General features: G+C 39.7%; 1 protein-coding gene across 6 annotated transcripts in view; it reads right to left on the bottom strand.

Moving 5' to 3' along the window:
* The window catches only part of NKTR (natural killer cell triggering receptor), a 34,676-nt gene continuing 20,936 nt past the window's right edge, over positions 1-13,740 (bottom strand). For 3 of the 6 annotated variants that reach the window (XM_014256773.2, XM_014256776.2, XM_088056962.1), the window contains 11 exons: positions 13,231-13,260; positions 12,270-12,415; positions 11,129-11,351; positions 10,392-10,544; positions 9,276-9,363; positions 7,744-7,889; positions 3,858-6,788; positions 3,181-3,276; positions 2,995-3,054; positions 2,036-2,134; positions 1-334 (listed from right to left, as the gene is read on the bottom strand). In XM_014256773.2, coding sequence (XP_014112248.2) covers positions 256-334; positions 2,036-2,134; positions 2,995-3,054; positions 3,181-3,276; positions 3,858-6,788; positions 7,744-7,889; positions 9,276-9,363; positions 10,392-10,544; positions 11,129-11,351; positions 12,270-12,415; positions 13,231-13,260 — 4,051 coding nt within the window. In that variant the 3' untranslated portion in view covers positions 1-255. The remainder of the gene's footprint in view (positions 335-2,035; positions 2,135-2,994; positions 3,055-3,180; positions 3,277-3,857; positions 6,789-7,743; positions 7,890-9,275; positions 9,364-10,391; positions 10,545-11,128; positions 11,352-12,269; positions 12,416-13,230; positions 13,261-13,740) is intronic. The other 3 variants (XM_014256775.2, XM_014256774.2, XM_088056946.1) reach the window with 3 other exon arrangements.

The following is a 13,740-nucleotide window of genomic DNA, read 5'->3' as shown; positions in this document are numbered from 1 at the left end:
TTCAAGGAAACCAAACTGGGTTTTTATTATTATTATTTTGTAAAAGTTGCATTTGACATAAAAAAAATAAAAAATAACATCAGCTGTCGAGCTCAGTCCTTCTCTCTGTAAGCAGAGAGTTGAGTTCACTGTTAAACGGGAAAGTTTCAGGTAATTCAGCAAACAACCTTCACTTGTGACACTGTCAGAACAGTTTTTTTGAATATAACACTGAAAAAATTCTGGAATACAGTTTCCATCCTCAAAGGAACATTCTCAGCTGTATCTGCTGCTCTCGCTGGGGCTTCTGTTGTTGGAGTAGCTGCGATCGCTGTCGCTGTCAGAGCCGTAGGACCTGCAAGGAGAAAAAAGATTTAAATGCCTCAAAACTGCAGATTAAGCTTCAAATTTAAAATTGCATCATGTCAAAAAGTTGTCACAGATAAGAAAACACACCAGTCTTGTACAGGATTGTAATTCTTGTAAGTGAAGGATTCATTAAAGGATACTCAAAATGGAAATGATCATTAATTTCATATGAGGAAAACTCTGTGAAACTCAAATCAAATTGTAACTTCTTGCTTTCTCTGTTACAGCTAAAAACATCCAAAATTAATGTTTTCATAAAAGCTAATTGAGCTGAGTGAGAAGTGTATTCTAACAAGTGGAATTTTATACTGCAAACATTTCTCAACTAGGATAATTTCACAAATCCTGATTTATATATTTAATTTTCTTGTTTGATGGTGGGTCTTAAAAATTAGGCCCCATAACCACAACAGAGCTGTGTTTGTGTGTCTGCAGCATGGAAATTGTATTTCAAATGTTTTGGCTCCTCCAGACAAATTCCAAGCGCAGCACCTGGCCAAATGTCAACACAGAGCCCAGATGGTTTCAGGCAAGCCACAGGACACGTTCAAATTACACAGAACAAGCTTTCAGAGACTTTCCAGCCTCCTGCCTGTAAGTGAAGCTTTCTAAGTTGAAAAGTTAGCATTTCTTAATTCCACACCGTTTCTCTGAAGCTTCTCAACATAATAAAGCAAAGTTTTTTAAGTTTATTTCTACATTCTCTATTAAAACTCATTCATTTTCCCTCCAACACAAGATGGAAGTTGTCTTGTGCAAAAGGGTGAGAACAAAGTCCATTAAGAGTCAATATAAAGCTGTGAAAAATTCATGAGGATAAAAATTTACAGTAGTTTTAGAGACCTGTGTGATTTATGACAAATAGGGAGCATATTAAAAGGTATAAAACAAATCATCAGTGATATTAAATGTATCTACAACTCTCCATATCTCTGATCTCTGTGAAATGTGCTTGCTTACACTTATATAAATCCCCTGGACTGAAAAGAATAAAATTTATTCTAAACCTATCAGATTTGCAGGTAAAAATATTCTTTCAAAATACATCCTACAAAGTTAAAAATTAAATCTAGATTGCAGCAAAACTTTTAATTTCCTTTCCAGATTGTTTTAAATCCACTTCTACAGTGTAACCAAAAAGAATTTACCATCCAGTGGAATTCTCTGCATACCAGGCAGCTTTTAGTCCACAACAGAGCACTTGATTTAAATCTTGAGAGCTATGTGGGTTTAAGAAACACTTGATATTATTAAAAAAAACCCAAATCATAGAATCACTGAGGTTGGCAAAGACCTTTGAGATCATGAAGTCCAATGGTTAACCCAGTCCCGCTGTCTTCACTATTAAATCACGTCCTCAATGCCATTTCCATGAGTTTTTAACACTTCCAGGGATGGGGACTTCATCGTTTCCCTGGGAAAATGTGCTAATTTTGAATGCATGGCTACAATGAACTGCAAAGCAATCTTTCCTTCTCCTGGCTGCTTCCCCATCCTGATACTTGGTCAGAACTTCGACTTCCTCGCTCACACGCATGCTCTGATTTTAATTAGAATTTGTCTTGAATTATTATTTTGCTGAGTGTATTTCTTGTTCTTATGGGGAAAAATCAGCACTCTGTTCCTGTTATACATCCTCTGTTTGTGTTCAGCAAATCCCTGTGCACCAAAGCAGGGTCAGACCCACCTGGATCTCCGGTCGTAGCTCCGAGATCTCCGGTAGCTGTCGCTCCTCTTGCTCCTGCTCCGACTCCTGCTGTAGTAGCTGTCATAGGTGTAGGACCTGCTTTAAAGGGGGGGGGAAAGTAATTGTGAATTCACAGTTCTAAAATTCACAAACTCTAAAATGCTGTTTTAAATGCTGGTTTAAAGGATATTTATATGGAGACATGAGGGACTGTATAGAAATTACCTTCACGGATGTGGCAAACAATTTTACACCTTATAAAGGTTTCAACAAAACAACAATCTTCAAAGTAACAGTAAAAATCTCAAAATTTATTAGGAAGGATATACTAAGCATTTAAAAAGTTTTGTGCTTTCTCTTTTTTTTCTAGTAAAATTCTCATTTGCTGATACTTCTGAAAGAAGCAAAGCAATTCAATCTGTAACTCAATTTTATTTAAAAAAAAACAAAAGCAAACGTGTTCACTGTTATAGCATTACCTGCAACTGTAATGCCTGGATGGTTTGGTTATTTTCAGCTTTTGAAAATGTCTTGTGTTCATTTTGCTTTGATTCAAGTTGCCATCATGATATTATAACAACAGTTTTAAGTGCTGCAGATCCCTGGAAGTGTCCAAGGCCAGGTTGGATGGGGCTTGGAGCTCCCTGGTCTAGGGGAAGGTGTCTGGCAGGGGGTTGGAACTGGATCATCTTTAAGGTCCTGTCTAACCCAAACTATTCTGGGATTCTGTCAGATAAAAGTACTCTTAAAAAGTATTTTTATAAATAAATACATATTTAGATCTGCATTTGTATTACAGTATATATAATACAATAGGTACTATGTACAATATATAATAGCATAATTTACAATAATAATATAATAAAGTCTATTTTAAAGAAATGTAAATGAAAGTACACTTAGATGATTTGATGGGCAGCACATTTCTTGCAGAGTTTGTATAAAAGGACAATCCATACCTGGATCGACTGTGGTGACCATAGGAACTGCTCCTGGATCGGCTCCTGCTGTAGCTCCGACTGACAAAATCCAAACCACAGAGGGGTTTTTAGTCAACAGAAAGCAAAAGTGCTGGAGAGCAGGAGGAGAGCGGGGACAAGAGGATGAGAACATGTCTGGCACCAGCTCCAGCTGGATGAACTCACCTACGGCTCTTGTAGCTGTGGTAGGAACTGCTCCGGCTCCTGGAGCGATCCCTGCTGTACCAGCCCCGGCTCCGGCTCCTCGAGTAGCTCCTGGACCTACAGCCAAGGACACCAAGAGAGAACACAACTGAGGAGAAGAGCAGCAGAAAATGGGAACCAGAAGTTAACAAGCTTTAGCTTTCTGCTAAATATTCATTCCATACTTGCTATGAGCCACTGAGTTAATCCAAAGGCTGGAGCCCCACTGCTCTGGAGCCAGGCTGGGAGAGCTGGGGGTGTTCACCTGGAGAAGGGAAGGTTCCAGGCAGATCTCAGAGCCTGAAGGGGCTCCAGGAGAACTGGAGAGGAATTCTGGACAAGGGCCTGGAGTGACAGAACAAGGAGGACACTTCACACTGACACAGGGTGCCCAGAGAATCTGTGTCTGCCCTGGATTCCTGGAAATGTCCAAAACCAGCTCAGACAGGGCTTGGAGCACCCTGGGATAGTGGAAGGTGTCCCTGCCCATGGCAAGGGGTGACACTGGATGGTCTTTAAGGTCCACTCCAACCCAAACCACTCTGTGGCTCTATAACAGGACTGTTAAAAAACAAAAAAAACCAACCTGGAAAGCATTCCTTGAAAATATAAGAACATTCAGTTCAGGGCTGACTGTGGGAGCAGCACAAGCTTCTCACCTATATGAATATGTAGAACTTCGGGATCGACTTCTCGAGTGACTGTAGGATATGGACCTTGTTCTGTGTCTGGATTTAGACTCAGATTTACTTCGTGACCTGCTGAGACTCCTGGAAGGGCTGTTGTCATCTCTGCTTGGAGATTCCTCCTCACTGGAACTTTCTTGGTTCCTCGGCCGACGATTTAGCCGGGCTGTTTTCCTCACTTCATCAAAAAGAGACCCAGGTCTTACTTTATTTTTTGCCTTTATTTCAATTCTTAAACCTGCTGGTTTAGGCTCTGGTGCTGATGCTACATTTTTAACCTCCGTGGTCGTACTAATTGTTGCTGGTTTTAAGTTACCAACACCTTGCAAAGGCTTCCATTTATTGTCTATCATATTGCTTGGTGTATTTTCAGAAATTTCACTTTTTAAACCACAGTCTTTAGCACCAGACACAGGGGCAGAGTTATTTTCTTGCCTTCCCGTTTCTTTTTCTTCTTTAATATTAATAAAGTCTCTTATGTTGTTTCCCAGTTTGACAGCATCTTGCTCAGGAGGCTCAACCTGTAACTCTTTTTTTACACCGGTACTTAAAGGTTTAGCAGTGAGAATGACAGGAGACAAAACATCCACATCCACCTTCCCTGGCGAGTTACGATCCGGAGTACAAATCTCCATGTTGTCATCTGTCTGAATAATATCTTCCAGCCCATTCTGGTTATTTTCTTGTTTAATCTCACTCTTGCAGGCAGCCACGTTTATTCCTGAGTTTAAAATACCAGTTGAAGTGCTTGTTTCAATAGGCTCTTTATTAAGGTTGCTGTGATCTGGCGAGGCCCCACATGTGGTGTTTTTATCTAAAAGATTTTCATTCACACACGACTTTTCACCATTTCCTATTTTATCTGTGAATATTTCATCCTTTTCATAAACTTGTTTTTTATCCTTTATGTCCCTGCTAAGCTGCTTTTCTTTTTTATCATCCTTGGTAACCGGCTTTTCATTTATCTCATCGTCCTCTTCTTCCCCGAACTCAAGTGGGGGCTGCCAATGAAACATTTCTTTTCTTTTCTGGACTTTGTGTTTTTTCTCCTTTTTGCCTTTTGATTTTTCTTTTGCCTTTTTGGAATGTGATTTTTTAGGAGTCTTTTTCAACCCATGTTTGTGTTTTTTTGACTTGCCTCGAGTGCCTGCTGAGCTGGAACAAGAACTCTCAGATTCAGAAGATGACAACTGTTTGCTTGTCTTCCACGCGCAGTCAGAACCCAAAAAGCCCTCCGAGGAATTGGATTGTTTTTTTATCCTTTTGGTAACACTAAGCTCCGTGTCAGACCCTGAGGTGGCCTCTCCTTCTTCTTTCCCAGAGGAAGGTCTGGAATCCCCCCTATTATGTTTTGCCTCTCCTCTTTCGGAATTCGACTCCGAGTCCCATCTGCTACCTGAGTAGGATTTGCGTTTTGTTTTTGCACCACCTCTGGGCTGCTCCGAGCATTTCTCCTTAGCTGCTTTCTTTTTAGAGTGATCAGAATCCCGCTCACCCTTGCCTTTCTCCTCCCCTCTCTCAGAACTTAAGCTGTTTTTATCCTGTTTCTCAGCATTCCCTTCTAATGGAAAGCGGCCTTCTTTTTCTTGGACCGCTTTGGCTTTGGCAGAGCGCTCGCTGTCGGAGGAGAAGTCTGAAGATGACAAACTATCACTCTCCTTCAACCCCTGGGAAGACTCGTCGTAGTCCTCTGGATGTTTGTAAGGCAAAGTGCTTTCAGAGCTCGTTTCCTGCCTCAGTTTGAGCCCCCGAGCTTTGGGATCGCTGGATGTGGATTTCCTTTTGTTCTTGTGCCTGTCCTCATCGCTGAGGGAATAGTCGGACGTGGACTCGCTGTAGCCCGACCTGTCACTGCGGTATTTACTCGGGGACGGTGACCTGCCAGAAGAAGGAGATTTTGTCCTCGAGCTCGATGGGCTTCTAGACCTTGAGTAAGATCTGGAGTATGACCGGCTTCGAGAGGACCTGCTCCTGGACCTCGGCCAGCTCTCCGAGCTCCTGTCACTGCGGCCTTTGGAATAACCGCTCCGATCGCTCTCGGAGCTCCTCTCCTGCTTGCGGTAGGAGGAAGAAGTGTTGGCCTCTTTAACGACCACCAAATTGTAATTAGTTTGGGTGGGAATTAAGTGGGTTGTTTTAGCTTTCATCTCCTGAATTCGCTCATACGATGGCTTCCAAGGTTTCTGCCCAGGTTTCCACCTTGAAGGTGGGGGGCTGTCACTTAAGGGTATGACAGGGAGGTTTTCTGGGACAACCGGTGGCACGATGACCTTGTCACTGGGCAGTATCACTGCTCGGACAGGCTCAGCAGTCTTGGTCAACTTAGTGTCGTTTAACCGTGCCGAAATATTTCGTGGAGAACTGGGAACAGTCTTTTGCTGCCTGGGGTTAGAACTTGACCGTGACCTACTTCGAGATCGCGATGATTTAGAGGCTGATCTTGATCTTGAACTTCTTCTGGAGTAAGATCTTGATTTAGATCTAGACCTGGATCTGGACCTGTAGTACGATCGAGACCCTCTGCTTGATAAAGACGACAAGCTCTGGTCTTCTTTATCAGATTTAGACCAGTCTCTCCTGGATGAACGTCTGGAAGACAATGAGGAAGAACGAGATTTCCTCTCACGATCACAAGATGATTTTGTCCTCCTGTGGAAGGAATGAGAGGATTCTACATCTGATGAGGCTGATGTTTTCTTTTTCTTCGTTTGCTTGTGCTTCTTGAAATGCTTCTGCTTTTTAGATTTCTTTTTATGCTTCACCTTCTTCTTCTCTTTCCTGTGCTTCTTGTGATGGCTGGAGTATCTCACAGTGCTTAGATCAGCATAACCGTTATGGGACCATGACCTGGATCTCCGGGATGCGCTTCTCTCATCCCATCTGCTTGTACAGGGGTCACTCAACCTGGAAAACAAACAAATAAACCCCAGACTAAGTGCAAATTCTTTAAAATTCTTTAGATAAATTAAGTATTTTTAAATTTAAATTTTAAGTTTACATAAACCCTAGCACACACACTTTAATACCAGAGAATTGCTTTGAGTTCCTTACACTCATTTTAAGATATGGAATTGCATCACTATCAAGAGCTACTTCTCCCTAAGAAATAAATCAACCAACACCAGCAAATTGTGCATATTTTAGGACCTGTGTAAAGAGATTTAAGGTTTAATTGCCCCAGCCTGCCGGACTTTGACCTCTAAGGATCCTGAACTACAGGATCCTTAAACCACATTTAAATACAAGTTTTAAAACATCTCAGTACATAAAAAAGAATAACCAGAAACATTTACAATTATACACTAATAGTCAGATATAATATTTTTAAGTTTTCCTTTTCAGATTTATCTCTCATAATTTGATAGAAGCTCATATTTAGTATCAATCCATCAGGAATTTTGGAGAGCTGACTTCCATCCATCACACAGTTCACAACTGCTGAAAGAACGTACAACTAAAACAATAAATGCTTAGTGGATTTGATTGTTTTACTCCAAAGAAACCATGTAATCCACTTTGAGGATAAGGAAATCACTGAATCCTTAAGGTTGGAAAAGACCTTTAAGATCACCAAGTCCAACTACCAGCACCACCACGTCATTCAGCACTCAACCATGTCCTCAGGTGCCACATCCATGTGTTTTCTGAACAGTGTCAGGGATGGTGACTTCACACTTCCCTGGGAAGCCTGTCCCAGCATTTTCTGTGAAAAAAATCAATTCCTAATATCCAATCTAAACCTCCCCTGGCACAACTTGAGGCTGTTTCCTCTCGTCCTGGTACTGATGTGGTACATCTACACAATCAATCAGGGCTTGCAAAAGGCCAGGACATCTCAAAGCAGTGGAGAGGCTCTTACTTGTCTCCTTTGCTCCACTTCTCCCCGCTGGGTGCTCGGTACGTCCGCAGCCTCTGCATCTCCTCCTTCCAGTGGGGAGGGGTCTCGCTGCTCTCCTCCTCGTCGGACTCGGAGCAGGAGCGGGACCGTGGCGGGGTGTGATAGCGCTGGGACAGCAAACACACACAGCTGCAGGAAGTGTTTTCTTACAGAACTACAGAATCTTTTATACTCAGAGCATTCTGCAAAGCCTGAGAGAGGCCAGCAGCTCACCCAGCTTTTCGAGACATGAAAGGGAGAATCAAGGAAGAGGCCATGGATTCCCTTTTGGGATAACACAATTACTGCAGATAACCACCCTCGTTTTTAAAGCACAGATGTTTTTCAGTCAGGCACTTCATGGTTTGTAGGAATAAAGACAAAACCCCATTTCAAAAGTTACTGCTGTTCAACTCTTCAGAAATGGGAATCCAGATTAAGTCTTTAAAGCAATTTAAAAAATAGAAAACCAAACAAAAAAACTCACAATAAAAACTCCCAAACTCTTTCACAAAAATGCTTCACATTTAAAAAATTATGCATAGGCAGAACATTTAAGTAGGCAACAAGAGCTACTTGTGCAGCAGAGAAAGGAGAACTCTGCTATTGCTAACTCATTATTTTCCATTACCCAGTGGGATACACACTTAGGTGAATTCTGTGAGGAAATCAGATGCTTCTTGACTCAATAAAAGCACATCTGGATTTGACTCAATTATTTTGAGCCACTTATGAAAGCAGTAAAAATGGGGGAGAAAAAAAAATGTGTTATCTCCCAGAACAAAATCACAAAGATGCATGTATTTATTTATCCAGGTAACTACTGAAGGCTTTAAGACATCCTTCTTATATAAAAAAACAAAATCAAGATAACCTATCACTCAGCTTCCTTATTGTTTCAACTGAAGCAATGACTACTTAAAAAACAGCTTTTACAGAAGACTGGCCTAAAAGATTACAGGGTGTCATGGACCTCCCTAATTCTCACATTTTATACTCTGGAGTCATGTGGAACCTACAAACAAGTATTATGAAAAACATGAAGTTCACCTGGACAGAAACTGGGCTAATAAAGGCTATTAGAGATGGAAGAAAAATGTGTTTCTCCAACTGCCAGCCCTAAATGACATCTTTTTTCGTTCTTAATTTTGCTGAGAGGGTGCCAAAATGATTTAAAAAAAAAAAGACAGAAACCCCAATATCTGTCAGAAGCCAATTCCACTCCACTTTAAGTTATTTTTTCCCAAGTCTTTATTTACATAAGTATTTTAAAACATTCCATTTAGTCATTTTGTTCACTAAGCAATCTTTAAGTAAAAAGACAGCAACAGGAAGGATGCAAAAGAAGTGTTATAAAATCAACTACCTGACAAGATTTCAATGCTTTCTAAACTGGATCCTACAACATGTAAATAAAATGTCATACAAAGCCCTCCAGGGAAATTCAAAGCTCAAAGTCAGGGAAGATACTCTGGGTGAGAGGAAATAAAGAAATAAATAAAATTGTCACATACTATTGTGCCTCTTCCTTTAATTTTTCGTCCAGATTTAGAGACTGATGGTTTCTGGTCAGTCAGAACTGGTGCAGCATCAAGAAGCTTCCTACATAAATTAATAAAGTATGACGTTACATAGCAAAAAAACCAATTAACTTTCAATTAGTTAAAGTTAAAAATGAGAAATATTCATCATCTTATTCATTCATTTTCAGACAGAATTCAGTGGTTTTTTTCCAAGAAACAAAGCAAGAGAATTCTGCAACAAAAGGCAAATCAACATGTATTTGTTTTCAACCAAATGTGCAGCCTGATCTCTTGACACAGAAATTATTGCTAACAATGAACTTGCAAAACAGTGTCACAAGAGGTTAACTTGTGTTAGGGGCACAAATCCTGAGGACAACACGGGCAGAAGAGTTTCAGGATCTCAGTTCAGAGGTTCTAAAGCTTTGCTTCTTTCAGTTTGTGCAATATCCCCAAAAGTTGTTAGTGAATCTCTGGGAATGTGAGTGATGTTCCAGGAAAAGACTTACAGGAGACTGCACCATTAAGGGAAATTAAAAACCCAACACCAAACAAACCCAACATTGATTTTAGAGCTGTCTGGCACTGTAATGGATTAGCTCAGTTACAAAAGCAAGGAAATTTGACAGTGGAGGTACAAAACACACTGAAAGTATCTCGTGAAATTGTGACTTCCTTTGCAGCAAGAGTATTTTCTCTTATTCTCAAACACCGTTAAGTCACGAAATTCCAGGTGATTGATTCTCAACCAAAGTTTCTTCATCAGTCTAAGAAAGATGAAAAATCACCTCTTCCAATCTTAAGTTTCCTTTGCAATCAAGTATTTCCTGTGGTTTGCATTGCATGATTACTTCTGAAATTATCCATTAATTGTTTTTAATTGAGTTTAACATCCTTAAAGACCAATGAAATCATCTTGAGATCTCACTGAAAACCCCTGGCACAGGTCACAAGGAATATTACAAAGGAAACTGTAAAAAGGACAGTGAAACGACCTCATGCAGCAATTCTGACACTGCAGTCAGCAGCACCAGAAAAAGAATGTTAACAGGAATATTTCATGCACAGTTTTCAGCAAGTCAGAGTAAAAAGCTCGGAGTTCCTTACGGTTCAGGCTCTACATTGACAACAGGCACATCTCTTCTGAGCAAAAATCTATTTTCAGGCACTGGGGGAATTTCTTCAGGACGTACCACGGGCTTGTCCCGCTTTGTGCTAAGGTCGACTTTGTCTGCGACATCGCTCTTGTCTGAAAGGCTGCTAAAGAAAAGAGCAGAGTGAGAAATCACAACCAGCTGGGAAAAATCCCTTTTCCAACTGGATTCCATGACAAGATGCATCTAACTTAAAGTTGGCTTAACAACCAAAATGAGTTCCACAACCTATTTTAGGCTAAAGGGAGGATGGGCCAGTATTACCAGAGAGCAAGTTCAGTTCTTGCTTTACAGCAAATAATTCTGCTTTTCATTTTCAAACTGTTGTGAAGTATTTTAAAAATCTAATCAAATATATGTACAATACATTGTACATATATGTACAATACATTGTACATGTATCTGCAACTTGCCTAAAGTCTCACTTTTACACAGGTGTGCTGAGCCCTGAATAGTTTCACATACTGGGATTTAGTAATTTCAACATCACTCTTCCTTCTATCTACAACGATCTTCAATTTCATGGAAAACTCAACAAGCTCAGCTTTAGGGTTTTTTGTTTGTTTATAAAATCACACACCAAACCCCAAACTTAAAAGCATTTTCGTATTTACTGCTTGAGCATCTCACAAAAACACAGCAGAATTCCCCAGATTTCACTGCAGTTGTTAAATTTAAAAGACCAGTCACCGTCTTTGGCTTGAGGTTCGCTTGCACCTTGGATCCTCCTTCTTCCTCTCCTCCTTCCTTCGTTTCCTGGACTGTTTGGTTTTAGCTCTTCTTTTCCGCTTTCTCCTCCTGCTCCTTTCGTTCTCAGCCTCACTCTCAGATGAGGATTCTGTAGAGCTGGATGCACTGGAGGAGGACTCTGAGGCTTCTGAGTCAGAGCAAACTTTCTTCTTCTTCTCCAAAGCTTGAACAGAAATTTTCAATTTACACTGTGCAGGTGTGTGCATGTAAAAGCATAAAGCACACAATTTTACAGATATGTAAATATACAAATGGGCCATTTTAGAGAAGCTCTGTGAACTTTTTCACAATATAGAATAATCATAATAAAAATTAATCTGATTGTGCCCAGTCTAAATCTATGTTGGTGTGACACAAATATCCACCAGCAAAGACAGAATACGCCGATAAGCAAAGGCTACTTACAGTAAAAAAATTCAGGTTTTTTGGAAACAATGCACAGGTTGCAAATCAAGGATTAGGAACAAAGTAGCTACCAGCTCAGTTATGTATTTTTTATTTTTAAAACTTTGTCAATTTCTCTTTTCTGCATCCTCACACTTTTACACTACGGCTCCTTTTGACTTTCCCTAAAGGACATAAATAACCACTTTATCCTTAAGGAAAATCAGAAATTAGGTAGAAAATGCAAACTCATCACACTCCACTAATTCACAGAGACTGTCCAAACATCCATTTAAGATGATTTATTCTCTATGAATCTTTGTGAAAAGGAAAATAAGCTTGACCACGTATATTGCGTATCTTAACTTTAAAGAATCTGAAAATAAACCTTTGGAAAGCACACAAAATCCAACTTTAAGAAAAGTGCATTTGTGTCTCTCTCAAACACAAAAAAATGACTTTGCATTCCTTTCTGAGTTTGTCATGTCAAGCTCTAACATGAACAGGGGACAAATGTTGAGGGCAGAATAAATTTGTTTTTGCTGTGCCTTCCTCTCCTACACCAACAGTTACATTTTACAGGCTCGTAAGAATTAATGAAGATTCTACACATTTACCACAATGATTTTTAGCTGTTGGAATTTTTGTACTCTCTGAGAACATGAACATTACTGATTTTGGGAATGCTGGCACTCACCATCTTTAGCTGATCTGGTGACCAGCACCCCGCAGTCAATGACTCGGACGTCTGCGTAGGGCCTGCTCGCAGTATCAGTTTTGAGATTTTCTATCTGTTCTATGACTTCAAACCCAGAAATAACCAGTCCAAAGACAACGTGCACACTGCAGAAAAAAGGAATTTACAAAGTACAAAACAGTTATGAGTTGCTGTAATGATTTTCCAATTAATTTCATATTCAAAAAGTCAGTCTGAGGTAGAAACATTTACCTCTTAATGCAATAAATAAGATTTTTTAAAATTATTTTAACTTGAACATTGACAATAATGCTAAGATTTTATGCAATGTGAAACAAAGACCCACTCTGACATCAAGTATTTCCCTCAAATTGAAGCAGCCTCCTCTCCTCTACAAAGGCAGGGTAAACAGATTATAATTCCTAACCCAGCCTTCTATTTCTGCAGTTTTGTGCAACAGAGATCAAGAGCCCATCGATGAACATGACAAAAGTCCTCCCCAGAGAAGAAGAATTTATAGGTCTCTACAAACCCACGATACAATTTCCCCCAGCATAGAAGGGACAGTTAAAATAAAGGAATCTTTGGTTTTGTTCTCTGGTACCACATTTCTCTTTCTGTCTTCCATCAGCCCCATAAATTTTAGGGATAAAAACATGCTCCAAAAGAGATGACTGCTCAAATATATTCAACTCGCCAATTCAACTCCGATATTTATGGGCTGAGGGCAGCAAGCAGTTTTATAGAAATAATCTTACGATTTAAGACAATTCAAGTTCTTGTCCAGCTTTAGGAAATAAGTTGCGACTTGAAATCTTTATAGAACTGAAACTTTTGTTTTCCATCCCGTCCCATTGTATAATCTTCCACAGAATTAAGGATTTGTTTCCCCATTGTTGCCTACTTTCAATATAACCCTCAAACTTCAGCAATCATTTGAGAAATTGGAAAGGATTCTTACCCATCGAGATGAGGAGCAGGTTTTGTTGTTCTGTTGGACAAACAGCAAGATGGGAAGATGGTAAAACAAAACAGAATCAGGGATTCAGATGAAGTAAAAGAGGAGAATGACACAGAAAAAAAAAAAGAAGTGAAGGTAAGACAAAAATAGTGAAAAAACACAGTTAAGTACATGGAATTAACTAATTAAAATTACAGATTATACACACAGGCTTTCTTAAACTTTTACATGATATTTGTTTGAAGTTTAGCTAGATGTGCATACTGAAAGCTATACCAAGTATCATTTCATGCATGCAGTAAACAATTTCCAAGTAAATACACATTTAATGTAGCTTTACAATTTTTAATCACAGAGGAGATACAATTTGGTGATAAATATTAGGTGACCAGTGGGATTTAAATGTTTCTGAGCTTGTTAGCTTCTTAGATTGCAAGGTCACTTTAAAGACAGTTTATTTAAAAAAAAAAGTTATGATATATGAGAGATTCTTTGCTTCCCCTCACCTCC

The sequence above is a fragment of the Pseudopodoces humilis genome, chromosome 1 (assembly GCF_049639895.1).
Source record: "Pseudopodoces humilis isolate 2021_Gansu_Grassland_sample_001 chromosome 1, ASM4963989v1, whole genome shotgun sequence".
In the NCBI taxonomy this organism is placed as follows: domain Eukaryota; kingdom Metazoa; phylum Chordata; class Aves; order Passeriformes; family Paridae; genus Pseudopodoces; species Pseudopodoces humilis.
The sequence above is the reverse complement of the archived record's forward strand: the minus strand, read 5'-3'. Positions and strand labels throughout refer to the sequence as shown.